Source organism: Cebidichthys violaceus, unplaced genomic scaffold (assembly GCF_023349555.1).
Source record: "Cebidichthys violaceus isolate CVI_PGR_0920_01 unplaced genomic scaffold, fCebVio1.0.p SCAF_3, whole genome shotgun sequence".
NCBI classification, from domain to species: Eukaryota; Metazoa; Chordata; class Actinopteri; order Perciformes; family Stichaeidae; genus Cebidichthys; species Cebidichthys violaceus.
In genome coordinates, this window is record NW_027176483.1 from 34,244 (window position 1) to 55,065 (window position 20,822).

Here is a 20,822-nt window from a genome sequence, read left to right on the forward strand (position 1 = left end):
TTCATTTCATTCATGTTATTGACTTCACACTACATTACATTACAGTCATTTAGCAGACGCTTTTATCCAAAGCTACATAGCGTCTTGCTCAAGGACACATCGGCATGCGACTAGCGGGGCCGGGGATCAAACCGCCGAATCCTCTGATTGAAGGACGGCCCTGTTCTCCACTTATGCACAGTCGCCATTACAGAACAGAGTCACATAAAGCACACTGAAAGTCTCAATGTTGTTTTACATTCATGTGAAACCTGTTGTAATGTGTAACTTGAAGGGATAAAACAACAGAATGTGATCAGCGAGTAAAGTTTATGGTGTTTCACAATACTAGACAGAAGAAAGACATGAAACAGCACACACTATAAATCAAGACATAATTACTAACAGTTGATGAACGATTGATCAGAAAACATGTATTGAATGAAGCAGTGATACGTTCAGGTGACGGGACAGTGTCCATGTCGTCCTGAGTTTGGAGGAAGACAGTGTGACGAATGTGGAGAAAATCATTTTGGGAATCCGGATCTGCAGTGTATCTGTGAGTGAAAACATTTTCTTCACCTCTCTGTGACAGAACTCCAGCTTGTTTTGATTTGAACTCGTGATGTCTCTCTCAGCTTGTGACTGTAACGTTGAGGGAACGGAGCGTCCGTCATGTGACCCTGAAACCGGCGAGTGTATCTGTCGGGTCGGTGTCTCCGGTATCTTCTGTGATGAGTGCGCCGCTGGCTACGACTCGGTGTTCCCGGCCTGCAACGAGTGCCATCCGTGCAACGCTCTCTGGGCCAGAGACGTGACCGATGTCCAGCGAGCCGCCCTGAGGATGAAAACCTTCATTCCTCGCCCTGGCAATGACAACATGTGGCCTGGCGACAGTCGCCGCCAGCAACAGATGCTGAAGATGCACTCCAAGTTGGATGGCCTCGCCAACCTGATGGGACTCTCCCCGCCAAAGCTGGAGAAGCTGGAGAAACTGTGTGCAAAGATTGGGTAAATTCTGAAGTTATGAACTTAAAGTTTTATAGCCTCACAGCACCATCTGGATTGTGTAAATTAGTCTGTGAATAAAGCCAGTGACAGCTCTCATACGATCACTCAATAATCATCATTATCAGTAATAATCATGATGCCATAAGAAAACATGAGTAAATATATTGTGTTCACCTATCAAGCTTCCTTTTTTAAATTATATATACAGAGTGCTGGATACTAAGATTGTCACAATCCTTTTGGAATCAATCAGTCAGATTCCTGTAAACATAAATACTATGGTGACCGTGGTTAAGTGGAGAGCAAGGCCGCCTTTCAATCAGAGGGTCGGTGGTTCGATCCCCGGCTCTGCTAGTCTCATGTCAATGTGTCCTTGAGCAAGACACGTAACCCCAAAATTGCTCCCGTAGCTGCGTCTACGGTAGATAGATACTGAATTGTAAGTCGTTTTGGATAAAAAGCGTCTGCTAAATGACTGTAATGGTAAGACTTGTGACGTGTTATGTTGCACGATAGATACTCTGACAATGTCAGATAAAAGGACCGTTAACACTATGAGGACCATTAGGACCGTGAAGATTGTGAGGACCGTTAGAACTGCAATAATGGAAGAATTTCGGAATTTGGGATTTATTAAAGGAAGCAGCTCATTGCTCATACTTGAGAAGGATCGATGAGTCGGCCCAAAGGATTTTAACTGGATTTCACTCAATGACCAAACAACTTTTCCTTTTCCACCTTTTATTTTGGTAGGTTCAGCATAGTAGTTTGTTTAGTCACTAAGTCATTGAAGGTGAAAAACCGGCTGACTCTCCGGACTTGTAGACTCGTCAGTCCATCTTGATACGATGCAATCTCTGTCAGTACAGTGTTAACCCGAGTCCGGACGTTCTTTACTGTGACACTGCGTTTCCCTGCGTGTCTGCTTATCTAGAGTTCCAGGCAGAGTGGTTCAGCCCTGTTTCTATTCGGAATAACCTGATATTTCAGTATATTCATTACTTTACTAATTGCTTTACTTATCATTTTATTTACAATCATCTTCATCTTTTTTTATCTTTTATATTGCTTCTATCTACATAAAAGAAAAATCCTGTTTGACTTGATAGTCCATTTCTTTCTTTGAACGTAGGTAAACATTTAGTGTGCCTGTTTTATAAATGAATCCCTAACTTTCTGCTGACACAGTGACACTTGTTCTGTTTAAACCAGGTATAAACGTCTATATAGCACAAGAAGTCATGAGAATAAAGGCAATGAGGGGTTAATCTTCTTGGTTTGGGTCATTTTAAGGCTGATTAAACTGTAAATATACTAAAATGAAACTTTTCTGTTTAATGACCAAAGTTTATGTTTTACTTTGAAAGTAATTTATTTCCTGTTCTGATGCTGTTAAAATTATAAAAACAAATGTTTTGTCCTCTTCTAATGTTAAATATGAAAACAAAGAAATATTGTTTCTCTCCTGCAGGTTTTAAGTGAATCAGCTTTCTCTTTTAGAGGATGTAAAAGGTTAAAGTCAATCATCAAACATTTGAAACACTTTCTCCCTCACAGGAAGCTCCAAGACGCCGTGGACCCGAATGTGATACTGATCGACCCGTCTCCTCTCCTCAACACTGAAATCGACGACATTCGTTTGGAGTTCAAGAAGCTACTGAACAACGTGAAGGCGAAACTCATCGAGAATCCGGACGATGAAGATGAATACCCGGACGGTCAGTGATGTTGTTCTTGTTATATTTGAGCTCACTAAAAACACAGATGGTCCTTTTCTGAAAGTTTACTTGATTGTGTTATAGATTACTATCTGACCCACAATCAGTGACTGTGGCCAGATCATAACTTACCACGAACCTGAGGTTACACCAGGGTGTTTTAGACTGTTTATTATCGAGGCGATCCAGGGTGGAAATAAATATCTTCTCCCCCGCTGTCCATAAGGAGGTTTTGGCAGACCAGCCACCGGAGGCCGGGTGCTTGTTGGGCAGGTTGCTGCTCTACAAGACTTAAACATGCTGAAAAAGCTCCTCTCCAGTAAAGATGAGGCTGCCTGTGATTCCATCATTGCCTGGTTAAACATTAAAAACTCTGTTGGCCGTCATCTGGAGGAGCTTGTTTCCCAGCAAGCAACTGACAAGCAGGAGAAGATTCCTCCTGTTCCTCCTGGACAGAAGGGTTTTCAGAGGGAGAAGGAGAACTGCCATACCTTGATTAAGAAAGAGTCTTAGGTTGTAGTGGTAGATTGGTTTGATGATAAATGGCCCCTTTACTTTTTGTTGGAATCTACAGACCCCTGACAACATGTCCTGTATCCTGCCCCTCTGGTTCCTCTTTGGCTTTTTGTAAATGTTGTGAACCCTTATGATCAGTTGAGTCCCACTCACTTAAAGGGACACACCCTGGACATTGTTCTCTCCTCTGGTTTTACTCTTGAAAGTGTTAATCTCTGTGAAGCTAACTTTTGTGTTTCTAACCAGAAAACTTATATTTTGAAGACCCTCCTTCCACATCCTGCTCCCACAATGTCTACCTATGTTTCTTCTCCTGTCCTCAACAATAACTCTGCTGACAGCTTTCATAAGGCCTTCGTTTTCTAATTAACTTCAACAATATGTACTTGATTTCATACCTGCCTCAGCTACAGTGGGGAAAAAAAGTATTTAGTCAGCCACCAATTGTGCAAGTTCTCCCTCTTTAAAAGATGAGAGAGGCCTGTAATTTTCATCATAGGTACACTTCAACTATGAGAGACAGAATAGGGGGAAAGAATCCAGGAAATCACATTGTAGGATTTTTTATGAATTAATTGGTAAATTCCTCTGTAAAATAAGTATTTGGTCACCTACAAACAAACAAGATTTCTGGCTTTCACAGACCTGTAACTTCTTCTTTAAGAGGCTCCTCTGTCCTCCACTTGTTACCTGTATTAATGGCACCTCTTTGAACTTGTTATCAGTATAGAAGACACCTGTCCACAACCTCAAACAGTCACACTCCAAACTCCACTATGTCCAAGACCAAAGAGCTGTCAAAGGACACCAGAAACAAAATTGTAGACCTGCACCAGGCTGGGAAGACTGAATCTGCAATAGGTAAGCAGCTTGGTGTGAAGAAATCAACTGTGGGAGCAATTATTAGAAAATGGAAGACATACAAGACCACTGATAATGTCCCTCGATCTGGGGCTCCACGCAAGATCTCACCCCGTGGGGTCAAAATGATCACAAGAACGGTGAGAAAAAATCCCAGAACCACACGGGGGGACCTAGTAAATGACCTACAGAGAGCTGGGACCAAAGTAACAAAGGCTACCATCAGTAACACACTACGCCGCCAGGGACTCAAATCCTGCAGTGCCAGACGTGTCCCCCTGCTCAAGCCAGTACATGTCCAGGCCCGTCTGAAGTTTGCTAGAGAGCATTTGGATGATCCAGAAGAGGATTGGGAGAATGTCATATGGTCAGATGAAACCAAAATAGAACTTTTTGGTAAAAACTCAATTAGTCGTGTTTGGAGGAGAAAGAATGCTGAGTTGCATCCAAAGAACACCATACCTACTGTGAAGCATGGGGGTGGAAACATCATGCTTTGGGGCTGTTTTTCTGCAAAGGGACCAGGATGACTGATCCGTGTAAAGGAAAGAATGAATGGGGCCATGTATTGTGAGATTTTGAGTGAAAACCTCCTTCCATCAGCAAGGGCATTGAAGATGAAACGTGGCTGGGTCTTTCAGCATGACAAACACACCGCCCGAGCAACGAAGGAGTGGCTTCGTAAGAAGCATTTCAAGGTCCTGGAGTGGCCTAGCCAGTCTCCAGATCTCAACTCTATAGAAAATCTTTGGAGGGAGTTGAAAGTCCGTGTTGCCCAGCGACAGCCCCAAAACATCACTGCTCTAGAGGAGATCTGCATGGAGGAATGGGCCAAAATACCAGCAACAGTGTGTGAAAACCTTGTGAAGACTTACAGAAAACATTTGACCTCTATCATTGCCAACAAAGGGTATATAACAAAGTATTGAGATGAACTTTGGTTTTTGACCAAATACTTATTTTCCACCATAATTTGCAAATAAATTGTGATTTTCTGGATTTTTTTTCTCATTTTGTCTCTCATAGTTGAGGTATACCTATGATGACAATTACAGGCCTCTTTCATCTTTTTAAGTGGGAGAACTTGCACAATTGGTGACTGACTAAATACTTTTTTTCCCCACTGTAAATAACAGAATGAAAAGGAAACGCAAACAAGCTGAGGGGAAATGGAGAAAGGACAGTCTGGTGGTTTCATATGAAATTCGGAAATAACCAACGTCCACATTTCACAGAACAGACCTTGCAGCTTTATGCACTTCTTCTTTAGTTTATTTGTGAACTCCTTGTCTTCTCTGATCCTGTTTTAGAGCTGCTGGATGAAATTCAGAAGCTTCATGAAGCCTTCATGTTAGACGAGAAGAGAGTGAGAAATGGCAACAAAGCTCTGGAGGACTCGATGGACACCAGGCAGGAAGTCAAGCATAAACTGAACACGTGCAGCAGCAGAGGAGACATGGCGTCGCTGGAGAAGAAGGTCCAACAGCTAAGCGTGCTCACTCTCAACCGAAAGGTGAGTACTAACCTGCAGAGTCACATGACTCACACATCAACCAATCACAGGTGTGTATGGCGTTGCTGTGTGCAGCAGCTAATAATGATGACAGGTGAATGAGCCCCTTTGTGACCTTTCACCATTGTGTTGTGGTCTGATGCAGATCTGTGGAGGACCAGGTCTGGAGGACTGTTCAGGATGTGGTGGAGCTCTGTGTGAACTGGATTTGGGAAAAAGGAAATGTGGAGGTCCAAACTGTGATGGAGTCATTCCAGTCAGTCAGAAAGCTTCAGAGACAGCAGAGAGAGCGAAGCAGCAACTCATCACACTCCCATCCAGTCTACAGGAGTCCAAGAACAAGGCAGGTTTACACTGGGAGGACTGGTGCTGGAACTGGAACAGCTACAGGTCCAGTCCACTTCATAGGATTATAAGAGGGTCCAGATGAACTAGCTTTTAATTTGAAGGATGTCTTTTATTGCCTGAGACCAGAATTAATTAGTCCCAGTGAACGAGTCAACAGTAACATTATAACAAGGGGTTCAATTTAACCAGACCTCAGTAGCAACTGTTCTTCAGCCTGGTTTTGAAAGTGTTTTCAAAACCAAGTGTTTACTAAGTCAAGATTAACTAAATTAAGGCGGGTTACATCTCACAAATTTACGCTAGAGCTTCATTTGGATATTCTGGGAATACTTGTCATTTTTATTGTTGTTGTTTTTTTTGTTGTTGATTTATTGTATTTTTTGTAGTTTGCTTGTTTGAGTTTTGCTTTATGTTCCCTTTTGCCTTGGATTGAGGCTAAAGCTGTCATGTTGAATGAATTTCAACTGCAGTGATAATGATTGGCTCAATAAAGCGGTATTATTGCCTTTATTGCGGCACATTACTTAATTTATCCTGATATTAGTGCTATATTAAAAATGATCATTATTTATTAATTTCCCCTCCATTGTGGTGGTTGTTCAGCACTTGTAGCATACGTGTAGAACACGTCAGTTGGTCTTTGTGGTATTTGTCCCACCCCCCCTCAATTGTGATCGGTCAGCTGGGTAAAAAGTAACAGTGACAAGCACAGCGATTTACCCTATCTGGCTCCCCTCTCCCCTAACGAGGTCCTCAACCTTGTTACATCCAACCACCACGTGCTCCCTTGACCCGATCCCTTCCCCTCTTCTTCAGTCTATTGCGACTGAACTCCTTCCTTTCCTCACCCACCTCATCAACACATCTCTTGTTTCAGGATGCTTTCCCACGGCCTTCAATACTGCCAGAGTCACCCCCCTTCTGAAGAAACCATTGCTTGACCCCTCTGATGTCAAGAACTTCAGACCGGTTTCTCTTCTACCCTTTCTATCCAAAACACTTGAACGTGCTGTTTCTAACCAACTGTCTTCCTATCTCCACCAAAACAGCCTTTTGGACCCCCACCAGTCCGGGTTCAAAGTGGGTCACTCGACAGAGACGGCCTTCCTTGCGGTGACAGAGTCGCTTCACACCGCGAGAGCTAACTCTCTCTCCTCTGCCCTGATTCTCCTGGACTTGTCTGCGGCGTTTGACACTGTGAACCATCAGATCCTCCTCTCCACCCTCGAGGGGATGGGCGTCTCAGGCTCTGCACTCTCCCTGTTTGCATCCTACCTGACGGGTCGATCCTACCAGGTGACCTGGAGGGGGGCCGTGTTAGAACCACGCATGCTGACTACGGGGGTTCCGCAAGGTTCAGTCCTGGGCCCCCTTCTCTTCTCGCTCTACACAACATCTCTGGGTTCTGTTATTCGCTCGCATGACTTCTCCTACCATTGTTATGCCGATGACACCCAGCTGGTCTTGTCATTTCCCCCCGGTGACACCCAAGTGGAGACGCGCATCGCTGCATGTTTGGCTGACATCTCGAAGTGGATGACGACACACCATCTCAAGCTCAACCTGGACAAAACTGAGCTACTGTTCCTCCCGGGGAAGGGTTGCCCGCACCGGTACCTGTCCATCACCATTGATGACACCGTGGTGACGCCGACTCGGACTGAGAGGAACCTGGTGTGACCCTGATGACCAACTGTCATTCTCAGCAAACATTTCATCAGTTACACGCTCCTGCAGATTCCTGCTCTACAACATCAGGAGGATTCTCCTCTTCCTCACTGACAGGACGATTCAGGTTCTCATCCAGGCTCTTGTCATCTCCCGCCTGGACTACTGCAACTCTCTACTCGCCGGAGCCCCGGCGATGGCCATCACACCTCTGGAGCTTGTCCAGAAAGCCGCAGCTTGCCTGGTGTTCAATTGCCCCAAGTTCTCCCACACAACTTCCTTTCTCCGTTCTCTACACTGGCTCCCTGTAAGAGCTCATCCAGTCTAAGACTCTGGTGCTAGCCTACAGGGCGGTGAAAGGAACAGCTCCTTCCTACCAACCTCTTCAGGAAGTGCTACCCTGAGCCTTCCACTTTGCACTTATTGTATTCATACTAGCTTGTTGCACTTATTGTATTCGTATTACTTTTTTTTGCACTTACTGTTTTTGTTTGTCTCTGTACTTTGGCTCTGAGTTATGCCCTGCTTCATGCTCTTAGATGCTTGTTTAAAAAAGGAGATGTACTTATTACTTCTGGTGACTATTAGTTCTCTTGAATACCTATGTTGAATGCACTTATTGTAAGTCGCTTTGGATAAAAGCGTCTGCTAAATGACTGTAATGTAAGTAATGTAATACCCAAAACCAAACGTTATTCAACTTTCGGCCACCAGAAAAAGACACCAGCACAGAAAAGTTGCTCAGGACCTCGTCACACTGCTTGGCCCTGTGAAGTGGCACACCGGGGTAGTGGTTTCCTTTTTTGAAAAGGGGGATCAGAGGGTCTGCTCCAACTATTAGGGTATCACACTGCTCAGGTTAAGTCTATTCGAGGGTGATGGAAAGGAGGCTCTGATCGATTTTCAAACCTCAGATCCAGAAGGAGCAATGCTGATTCCTTACTGACCGTGGAACAGTGGACTAGCCTTGCAAGTCTGTTGGAGGGGTCATGGGAGTTTGCCCACCCAGTCCACAAGTGTTTTTTTTGGACTTGGAGAAGACTTACGACCGTGTCCCACAGGGAGTACTGTGGGACAGTACTGCAGGAATATGGGCTTCGATGTCATTGCTACAAGCTATCCAGTCTTTGTATAACCAAAAAGAGAGTTGTGTTCATATATTCGGCACAATGTCAAACACGTTTTCAGTGGTTGTTGGCCCCCAACTTTCATGTCTTTCTGTTCCTTCATGAACAGGATCTCAAGGCCTATACCCAAAGGAAGGAAAGTGTCAGACTTGCATCTCTGCTTTTTGCAGATATGTTTCTGTGGTTGGGATGTCTTAGGAGGAGGTCTTAGGTTAGGAGTATGGGGCCTTGGTTCTCTGCAGGAAAATGGTGGATTGCTCCCCCTGGGCTTGGAGTGAGTATTTGCCACAAGCAAAAGAGCTCAAGTATCTTGTGATCTTGTTCACAAGTGAGGGTGTTACGGCCTATATAGTGTGCCTAGGGGTACACAGGAAGTAACATAAAAGGTGATGGAAAACCTTGGCAAAAGTTTAACAAAAACCAAGAGGATAAGGCAGCTGCAATTAGTTACATTTATTAACAGTATAGATGAACAAACCAAGTAAAAAAGGAAGCGTGGCCGTCAGGGTCTCTAAGGCTAAAATAGTAAACGAAACCCCCACGCTAACTGAAAAAGAAGAGGCCAGCTGGCCTACGGAAAACAAACACGAAAACAATAATGAACTCCCAAACTAGTTAAAAAAACAGGAGAAAACTTTACAAAATAAAAGGCAGAGAACCCCTACAAAGCTTCTATTAAGGTTGAACCCCAGGTATGGCAGACAAATGTTCTTGGTAGCAGCAACAGCAAATCCACAGCTCCACAGGCCAAGAGTGAACAAACGGGGAGGGAAAACACTGGATCCGGGGGTTGATATGCAGCTCCACTGATGAAATGAGGACTCTCAGGTGTGGGTGCTTCAGTGATCACCAAGGGGCGTGGCAGACCTGAAAGACAAACAGAGCTCTCTTCTAAAAGAGGCATCATTAAGTCAGGGGGCATAACACCCCCTTCCATAAAACATGCATAACTTTTAACGTTATGTCACACACTTTTTACACAAAGATACACATCGTTTGAAAATTACAACCTGGATAAAGTATAGGCAATAATGTTGTCAGCCCCCATTCTTGTTTCTGATCTCAAGATTATATTATTGTACCAGTAATGCACTGGGCATTACTGGTAATTAATGGAATGTGAGACCAACAGGCTTTGTCCACACTGATGAAGACGTTGTACTGGACCATTGTGGTGAACAGGGAGTTTAGCTGGAAAGAATGAGGTTGGGGGGTACAAGCATCCAAAATGAGCTTCCTTCGTAGGGTGTGTGGGCTCAGCCTTAGAGATGTGGTGAGAAGCATAGACATCTGGAGGGAGCTTGGAGTACAGCCACTTCTCATTTGGGTCAAAAGGGATCAGCTGAGGTGGTTTAGGCATCTGATCAGGATCCTTTTGGACGCCTCAGTTTTAGAGGTTTTATGGGCACGTCCAACTGGTAGAAAACCCCAGGCCAGTGGGTGAACCAAAAGAAGCAAAGAGTCCTTCAGGAGTCAGTTGGTAAGTGGCAGGTATATGACACTTACTGGGTTACTTAAAAAAACTGGTTGATTATGACTCAGAGTGTAGAGCAGGTCACCTTTAACCACAAGGTTGGTAGTTTGATACTCTGTTCCTACTGTTCACGTCGTGTCCATGAGCAAGACACTGAACACCAAGTTGCTCCCCGGGCTCTTTACAGCAGCCCACTGCTCCTCATGCTTAGGATTGTTAAATGATCAGGGCACATTTCATATATGTACCTGTATGTACTGTATATGATAATATATGATAATAAAATTAAAGTCTACTCATTATTTCAAACTACTGTGGCTCAGTGTCACAAGGTGACACTGAGCCACACTATCAGATTGTTGGTCACTTTACTGCTTCACTGTTAAATAAATGTTTTAACTCTGTATTTTGTGTCAGATCAATGATGCCAAACAGCAAGCTCAGGACACCAAAGACCAGGCGAAAGACCTTCAGGACCGGATCAACAAAACCATGGACTCCCTCAAGAGAGAGAAAAATAAGACCAAGGAGCTCATCCAGCAAGTCAAAGACTACCTCATAGGTCAGTGTTAAGGTGAAACTGCAGGAACCTGGTCCTCACCTGGAGGACTGTGGTTCAGCCCTTTGATCAGTTTGAGTCCAATAATACATTCTCTCATCTGTAAAGTCATATATCAGAGCTTTAAGAAAAATCTCAGTGATAATGATGACTTGAAAGATATTTTTGTGTCTGAACGTAAATATCTCCAACTCCAATGTGATAAACACAGAATTATTCCTTATTGTAAAGCATTAGTAGCCTCATTTACTCAACTAGAGGAAAGTAAGTGACTGTGACAAAAGATTTGAATTGTCTTTTTCTGCAGTAATCTGTACCTTTTTATATGTTAGATTTGTGTTTTGTTGAAGTGTCGTTCAGAAAGTTCACAACACAACCAGACTCTTTTTATTTAAAGTGCTGACTCCACCCACCCTGGACAGTGTTATTGTCATCACAAATGAGTACTCCCTCATACACTGCTCACAAGAAAACATGGATAAAACACTACAAACCTTATAACAGGTTAATGCACCGGTTGATATGATATGTAACAAGGTTGATATATAAAGATACTAAAACATTAGTAATCAGGTTTCCGCCCTGACAGATGAGAGGGTTCCTCCAGAGGACATTGAGAAAATGGCCCAAGCTGTTCTGGACATCCAGCTGCCACAATCACCAGATCAGATCAGATCAATGATCAATGACATCAATAATCTGCTGTCCAATGCGACCAAATCCCCCAAGAACCTGGAGGAGCACATCAAGACTGCCCAGACTCTGCTGCACAAAGCTCAGGAAGTCAAGTCAGTGTCTGAAAGCATGAAATTAGTATTGGCTAAAGATCTAAACATCTGTTGACTCTGTGAAAAAGGGATAAACTATTTCTAAAATACTAAACTTTACTAAAACACAACATTTTAACAAAAAATCCCAGAACTTTAACCAAAACACCACCTTTAACCAAAACAAAAAACTTTAACATTGACACAAAACTTAAGCTTAAACACAAAACTTTTACTAGAACACAAAATTGTTACCAAAATAGTAAAACTTTAACTAAAACCCAGTACTTAAACTAAAACAAAAATTTAACCAAAACACCAAACTATGTGCTGCATTCGACACCATTGACCATGTCATTCGAATACAGAGACTGGAACATTTATAGGGCATTAAAGGAGCCTCACTAAGCTGGTTTAAAGCTACAGTTGGTCATTTTGATTAAAATATTTTTTGTCATATTTGCTCAAACTGTCACTGTATTCCGACAATAGTACAGTAAGTAGAGATGGATAATCCGTGAAGAAAGTTAGTGTCCGTTGCCTCCTTTTAGTGCTCCTATTGGTATTTGCAAGATTCCAGCCGAAGAAAACCTATTTTAGTGAACAGTAATGACAATGATCATAACCCAGCTGACATGTTGAAAAATCACTATGCACCAACCAGAGCATTACATTACAATCATTTAGCAGACGCTTTTATCCAAAGCGACTTACAATTCAGATTCTATCACACCGTAGGCACAGCTACGGGAGCAATTTTGGGGTTAAGTGTCTTGTTCAAGGACACATCAGCATGCGACTAGCGGGGCCAGGGAATCAAACCGCCGATCCTCTGATTGAAGGACGGCCCTGCTCTCCACAGTCGCCACAAGCAAACATTTTAATTTTATTATCATTTTATAGTTTTAATTAACCATTTCATAACAACGTGAAGTTAAAAAAAGACAAAACTTCAACATGAAACTCCGTCTAAAAGTCGAAAACTTTAAAATAAAACATGTAACTTTTGCCAAACACAAAACTCTTATTAAAACATAAAAACTTCAGTAACATAACTATGAAATCATTGCACAGGCTTATTACCATTTATTGATTGCTGTTGGGATGTAAAGATAATTTCAACTAATATAACAACACATGATCCTAAAACAAAGTGCCTAAGTCTTAACTCTGGGAAAACATGAAACATCTGTTAGCTTTCAGTTCACTGGAGAATGAAGCCGAATGGTTTGTTTTGACCTCCTGGCTTATCGATCAGTGGCTGAATGAGTTAGCTCACTAATCCGATATCTGACCACAGATGTATTTTGAAGCTGTCTTGTTATTGTTTTTTATGTTGAGGGAGCGGACAAAGAACATTGATGTGACAGAGATCAGCAGAGATATTTATGAAGCAGAGAAAGCTCAGAACAAAGCCAATGACGACCTGGACACAGGCAGCCAAGACAGAGACGTGGCCAAAGACCGAATCCAAGACGTAAAGATCAACAATATTTAAAATGTCTCAAACATCTTTCACTTGAGTTCGGCCCTGCTTTCAGTTTTTTATTTCATTATTTTTTAGATGACAGACAAACTAGATGAAAACGAGACAAAGCTGATGAATCGTCGACCTGAAGATCTGCAGGATGAGATCGAAGCACTGAAGAGGAAAACTGAACAGAACCGAGAGATGGCCAGAGAGGCCAAGGAGGCTGCAGACTCTGCTTTAAACCAGACTACTCACACAAAACCAGTAAGATTACTGACACAGAAGCAGTAAGACTACTGACACATAATCAGTAAGACTACTGACAGAAACAGTAAGACTACTGACACATAACCAGTAAGACTACTGACACAGAAACAGTTAGACTACTGACACATAACCAGTAAGACTACTGACACATAATCAGTAAAACTACTGACACATAATCAGTAAGACTACTGACACATAACCAGTAAGACTACTGACAGAAACAGTAAGACTACTGACACATAACCAGTAAGACTACTGACACATAACCGGTAAGACTATTGACACAGAAGCAGTAAGATTACTGACACATAATCAGTAAGACTACTGACACATAACCAGTAAGACTATTGACACAGAAGCAGTAAGACTACTGACACAGAAGCAGTAAAACTACTGACACATAACCAGTAAGACTATTGACACAGAAGCAGTAAGACTACTGACACATAATCAGTAAGATGACTGACTCATAATCAGTAAGACTATTGACACAGAAGCAATTAGATTACTGACACATAATCAGTAAGACTACTGACACAGAAGCAGTAAAACTACTGACACAGAAGCAGTAAGACTACTGACACATAACCAATAAGACTACTGACACAGAAGCAGTAAAACTACTGACACATAACCAGTAAGATGACAAACACAGAAGCAGTAAGACTAATGACACAGAAGCAGTAAAACTACTGACACATAACCAGTAAGACTATTGACACAGAAGCAGTAAGACTACTGACACATAATCAGTAAGATGACTGACTCATAATCAGTAAGACTATTGACACAGAAGCAATTAGATTACTGACACATAATCAGTAAGACTACTGACACAGAAGCAGTAAAACTACTGACACAGAAGCAGTAAGACTACTGACACATAACCAGTAACACTACTGACACAGAAGCAGTAAGACTACTCACACATAACCAGTAAGACTACTGACACAGAAGCAGTAAGACTACTGACATATAATCCAAAAGACTACTGACACATAACCAGTAAGACTACTGACACAGAAGCAGTAAGACTATTGACACAGATGCAGTAAGACTACTGACACATAACCAGTAAGACTATTGACACAGAAGCAGTAAGACTACTGACACATAACCAGTAAGACTATTGACACAGATGCAGTAAGACTACTGACACATAACCAGTAAGACTACTGACACAGAAGCAGTAAGACTACTGACACATAACCAGTAAGACTACTGACACAGAAGCAGTAAGACTATTGACACAGATGCAGTAAGACTACTGACACATAACCAGTAAGACTATTGACACATAGTCAGTAAAACTACTGACAGAGAACAAGTAGGATTACTGACACATTACCAATAAGATTACTGACACATAATTGGGAAGATTACTGACACATAGTCAGTAAAACTACTGACACCGAACCAATAAGACTACTGACATATAATCCAAAAGACTACTGACACAAAAACAGTAAGACTAATGACACAAAAGCAGTAAGACTGCTGACACATAATCAGTAAAACTAATGGCACATAATCTATAAGACTACTGACACAGTACACAGTACATATTGTTTGAGTATGCAGTACACAGTATGCAGTACAGATAGTGTATCTAGTATGCTTTATGCAGTATGCAGTTCTGTTTGAGTATGCAGTGTGTAGTGTGCAGTAGAGATTGAGTAAGTAGTACACGCAGTATGATTCTGATCACTACCTCTGTCTGTGTAACAGGAGCTTGATGATGTGATGAAGCTGTTTCAGCTTTTAAACCAGAAAAAGTCCAATCAGACAGTTGAAGATGAAGCTGGAGAACGACTGAAGAAGATGATGAAGGAGGCCGAGAAGATAAAGGAACAGGTGGAGGACAAACTCCTACAGCTACAAGGTATTATTATTAGTTCATATGCATTGAACAGGAGTACTACTGTAGTATTCCAGTATCATAAATATACTGTGTGTTGTCAGATCTGGAGGAGACGATCCAGAAGCTGATCAAGAATAAAGAGGAGAAAGCAGCTGAAGTCTCCATGTTGTTAGACACGGTGAATTCACTTCAAAAGGAGATCTCCAGACGAGCCGAGGGATACGCCAGTTGTACCTCATAAATACTACTGACTACTACATAATGTAAAACAGCATCCCACAAATACTACTGACTACCACATACTGTAAAACAGCACCCCATACATACTACTGACTACTATATACTGTAATACAGCACCTTATAAATACTAATGAGTACTACACACTGTAATACTACAAACCACCTTAAAACATTTTTGTTTTGATTTAGTTTTACTGGAATTCAAAGTTGAATAAAATATCTCTTCTTTGTGAAAACAAATTGAATTTGATTTATTCTGTAATAAATCATTACTGTGACTGTTTAAATAATTTGAGTTTTTTATAATTTGACAATTTCATTTTTCATTATACGTTATTTTAATTTAAAAAATGATTTGTTCAAAGACTGGCTCAGAGGTAGAGCAGGTTGTCTTCCATTTAGAAGTGTGAATGATGCCAAGTGAAGACTTTTCTGAGGAAGGTTCCTCACTGAGTGAAATAACTTGAAGTATCTAAGTGTCATGCACGATAAGACCTGTTTGAATCCTCTAAATGCTGAGGAAAGGTACTTCAATGCTTCCTATCCTATCTCCTAGGAAACACTGGACCTTCCTTTACCAAAGGAAAGAAGAAAATGACAACCCATAATTCCTTGCGACGGCAACATTTAAAGTGACACAGCATTCGGCTGTCCATGAAAACAAACAATATGCTTATCTCACACAGGTTTAACAATTATACTCATACAGTCATAAAGTGATGGGATTCATGATGATTAATATTAATAGATAGTGACAATCATTTAATTTGATATGTATTTATTTACTTTGAACATGTAACAAATAAGTTTGTTACATTGTTTTAAAAAAAACTGAATTAAAAATGAACAGTAAATTAATAAAGCAAACTGTCAATGAACAAATTCTCGTTTTCAATAACAAGAAGCATCATTAATGAAACAAGAAAAAGCTTGGCCTATGATCGATTATTAAACTGGATATAACCGAACGGTTGAATCCACATAATTGCACAAAGGAAACATTGATATTGAACAGTTTTATTGCTATTAAACAGTTTTATTGATGTTGAACAGTTTCATTGATGTTAAATTTAATAATCTCCTTCCCTCAACCAGTACCGATCTATCCTCAAATATAGGAACCATAGAAACAGCTGTAAACCCTGATATATATTTAGATGTTTTTTTTCCCATTGACCTTTACAAATTGACTTCAACAATATCTACGTCCAAACCTTCTACCTGTCTCTTAGACCCTATACTGACTAGGCTGCTAGGCTTTACTAGATATGATCAACCTGTCTTTACTAACAGGCCATGTACCACAGTCCTTCAAAGTAGCTGTAATTAAACCTCTTCTTAAGAAGCTCACTCTTGATCCAGAGGTGTTAGCTAACTATAGACTGATCTCTAACCTTCCCTTCCTCTCTAAGATCTCTTTCTACATATTAATGTTCTTGTCTTGTTAGACCTTAGTGCTGTGTTCGACACCATCGACCAATACATCCTGTTACAGAGACTACAACATTTGATTGGCATTAAAGGAAAAGCACTAAGCTGGTTTAAGTCCTATTTATCAGATCGATCTCAGTTTGTAAACGATGAAACCTTGATAAAGACCAACGTTAGTCATGGAGTTCCACAAGGTTCTGTGCTTGGACAGAACCTTGATGAACCTTATTCACCTTACATATGCTTCCTTTAACCAATATTATCAGAAAACACTCTATAAACTTGTATTGTTATGCAGATGATACTCAATTTTGTAATTTTTAGGCAGCCTTCGAACATCTGGCCGGGGACAGCAGATGAAAACTAGCCTCTCTGGCTAACTCTGGCTCACCTACAGTTTCACTGTCGATTGGTGTGTATTGTCCCTGCAAAATAAATAAACAAATAAAATAAATAAAAATAAAATTGTATCTATCAATCAAGCCAGATGAAACCAACCAGCTCACTAAACTTCAAGCATACCTTAAGGACATAAAAACCTGGATGACCTGCAACTTCCTATCGTTAAACTTAGACTCAAGTGAAGTTATTCTTCTAGAACCAATGATCTAATGATATAGTTTCTCTAGATGATATTGCTGGCATCCAGCAGCACCATGAAGAGTTATCTTTGATCAGGATCACAGATAAAACCTTTTTTCACTTACGTAATATTTCAAAAATCAGGCACATCCTGTCCCAAATCAATGAAGAAAAATTAGTTCATGCATTTGTTACTTCTAGACTAGATTACAATAATTCCTTATTATCAGGCTGCTCTAATAAGTCTCGTAAAACTCTCCAATTGATCCATAATACTTCAGCACGTGTACTAACAAAAACTAAGAAAAGATATCATATTACTCCTGTATTAGCTTCTCTGCACTGACTCCCTGTAAAATCTAGAATATAATTTAAAATCCTTCTCCTCACCTACAAAACCCTAAATGGTCAGACATAGTTATAGTTAGGGCTGGCTTAGGCCTATGATTAGGGCTGGCTCTGGTTTATAGTTAGGGCTGGCTCAGGCTTTAAGTTAGGGCTGGCTCAGGCTTTAAGTTAGGGCTGGCTCAGTCTTTAAGTTAGGGCTTGCTCAGGTTTACAGTTAGGGATGACTCAGGTTTATAGTTAGGGCTGACTTAGGTTTATAATTAGGGATGGCTTAGGCTTGTAGTTAGGGCTGGCTCAGGTTTATAGTTAGGGATGGATCAGGTTTATAGTTAGAGCTGGTTCAGGCTTTAGCTTAGGATGGGCTCAGGTTTATAGTTAGGGCTGGCTCAGGCTTTAAGTTAGGGCTGGCTCAGGTTTATAGTTAGTGCTGCTGGCTCAGGATGATAGTTAGGGCTGGCTTAGTTTTGTAATTAGGGCTAGGTTAGGTTTATAGTTAGGGCTGGCTCAGGTTCATATTTTGGGCTGGCTCAGGTTTATAATTAGGGCTGGCTCAGGTTTATAGTTAGGGTTGGTTCAGGCTTTAATTTAGGACTGGCTCAGGTTTATAGTTGGGGCTGGATCAGGTTTGCCTTGGACCAGCCCCTAGATATGCTGCAATAGGCCTAGACTACTGGAGGACTTCCTATGATACACTGAGCTCCTCTCACCTCTTCTGTATGAATTCATGTGCCATTAATTGATCATTGTTTTGCTGACACCCACTGCTACTATCATTATTATTATTAGTCACATTTATATTACCGATATCATTACTTATTTTATTATCATTATTATTCTACTGTATCTACTGCTGCTGTTTTATTATTACTAGTAGTCATAATATTTCCATCATTATTATACTCTCGTTATATGAATAATTTCTGTCATATGCATTGAATGTGTTGTAACTTTGTTATGTTGTTCATTATGTACACATGACATCTATCACACTTCATCCTGATAGAGAATCCCTCCTCTGTTGCTCTCTGACGTTTCTTCTTTTTTCTCCTCCCCATTAAAAGTTTTTTTTGGGGAGTGTTTCCTGTTCCAATGTGAGGGTCAGAGGATGTGTACAGATTGTAAAGAACTCTGAGGAGAATTTGTGATTTGTGATTTTGGGCTATACAAAATATATTAAATTGAATTGTGTATAATCACTATGGATGGGTTAAATGCAGAGGTCACACTGTGTGTGTCATGTATAGATTCAATTGCCTGTGTGTGTGTGTGTGTGTGTGTGTGTGTGTGTGTGTGTGTGTGTGTGTGTGTGTGTGTGTGTGTGTATATCTGCGTGTGTGTGTCTGTGTGTGTGGGTGGTTTGATGTTTCCATTCATTTGTTAATGTTTGTCATCAGACAGATCAGCTGCTCTCTAATTGGCTAAGAGCTCAGCTCTGCAGGCCACCACACGTTTACAATCATTACCCACAATGCAGCAGGACATACAGTCCTGAATGAGTCTTCAGATGTTCAGGTGGGGGTTGGATTCCCAAACACGCCCTTCCCCCAAAATATACACACACACACACACACACACACACACACACACACACACACACACACACACACACACACACACACACACCTACTCCTTTGTTGTTGCAGGTGAGGTTTAACTGTAGGGGAGGAGTATGTGTGTGTGTGTGTGTGTGTGTGTGTGTGTGTGTGTGTGTGTGTGTGTGTGTGTGTGTGTGTGTGTGTGTGTGTGTGTGTGTGTGTGTGTGTTGGGGGGAGGCTCAGGAATGTCCTTTGTCTGTAGATCCCTGAGGGGGGAGAAGAGATTTGCCTCAGAACTGTAGAAGAAGAATCACTTAATCCATTTATATGTAAAATCTGCAGATATTTTTTATACAAATAGAACTTTTTAAAACCACAGCAAATAAAACTGGTCAATCCCAACTGACCAATGAAATAACTATAAAAAAAATGTAACTATAATTTTGCATTCTGTGATTTAACTCTTATCAAATGTAGGAAATAAACTGAGTAGGACCAAACTGTTTTCATTCTCATTACAGTTTTACAGAGCAGCACAGAGTTAAGATGTGATAGTGTAACATGTGATTCTGACACTATGAACACATGTGATAGTGGAACATGTGATTCTGACACTATAAACACATGTGATAGTGTAACATGTGATTCTGACACTATGAACACATGTGATAGTGTAACATGTGATTCTGACACTATAAACACATGTGATAGTGGAACATGTGATTCTGACACTATAAACACATGTGATAGTGGAACATGTGATTCTGACACTATAAACACATGTGATAGTGTAACATGTGATTCTGACACTATAAACACATGTGATAGTGTAACATGTGATTCTGACACTATGAACACATGTGATAGTGGAACATGTGATTCTGACACTATGAACACATGTGATAGTGGAACATGTGATTCTGACACTATAAACACATGTGATAGTGTAACGTGATTCTGACACTATGAACACATGTGATAGTGGAACATGTGATTCTGACACTATAAACACATGTGATAGTGTAACATGTGATTCTGACACTATGAACACATGTGATAGTGTAACATGTGATTCTGACACTATAAACACATGTGATAGTGGAACATGTGATTCTAACTGTGAACCATTTGTCTGCTGTAGCATTTATTTTTCTCTTTATTGAGACCAAACTAAGAGACTGAGACCACTAAGACACTAACTTTGGGCCATGAAGTGTTGATGAAGGAACAAGAGAGAGATAGTTAGACAGTTTGATCATGATGTATAAAATATATACATAACACAGAATATATTCATATAAAGCAGAATTCAGAGGACAGCATATTCACAATACTACAAGTGTATCTCTTTACTTTTTCTTTTATTTTGTTTTTCTCCTCTTATTTTAACTGCAGGTATTTTTCTTTTTCTTGTTGCACAGAATATTTAAGTGAATAGACAAATATTTTAACATGGCATGTTACATCTCGCTTAGTTCTATTTTGAAAGTCACCCCGGATATCCGGTCCTGAGGTGTCGGTACCGGCGGCTACACTATAAAGAGGC

At 40.9% G+C, this 20,822-nt stretch overlaps 1 protein-coding gene across 1 annotated transcript in view; it reads left to right on the top strand.

Moving 5' to 3' along the window:
* The window catches only part of LOC137881552 (laminin subunit beta-4-like), a 39,647-nt gene extending 24,033 nt beyond the window's left edge, over window positions 1–15,614 (top strand). Inside the window, 11 exon segments of the mRNA XM_068723536.1 lie at window positions 442–538; window positions 618–990; window positions 2,548–2,708; window positions 5,396–5,598; window positions 5,744–5,941; window positions 10,633–10,777; window positions 11,364–11,562; window positions 12,883–13,018; window positions 13,106–13,276; window positions 15,008–15,161; window positions 15,242–15,614. Of these exon segments, the coding sequence (XP_068579637.1) occupies window positions 442–538; window positions 618–990; window positions 2,548–2,708; window positions 5,396–5,598; window positions 5,744–5,941; window positions 10,633–10,777; window positions 11,364–11,562; window positions 12,883–13,018; window positions 13,106–13,276; window positions 15,008–15,161; window positions 15,242–15,381 (1,977 nt within the window). The 3' untranslated portion in view covers window positions 15,382–15,614.
* The last annotated feature ends 5,208 nt before the right edge of the window (window positions 15,615–20,822 follow it).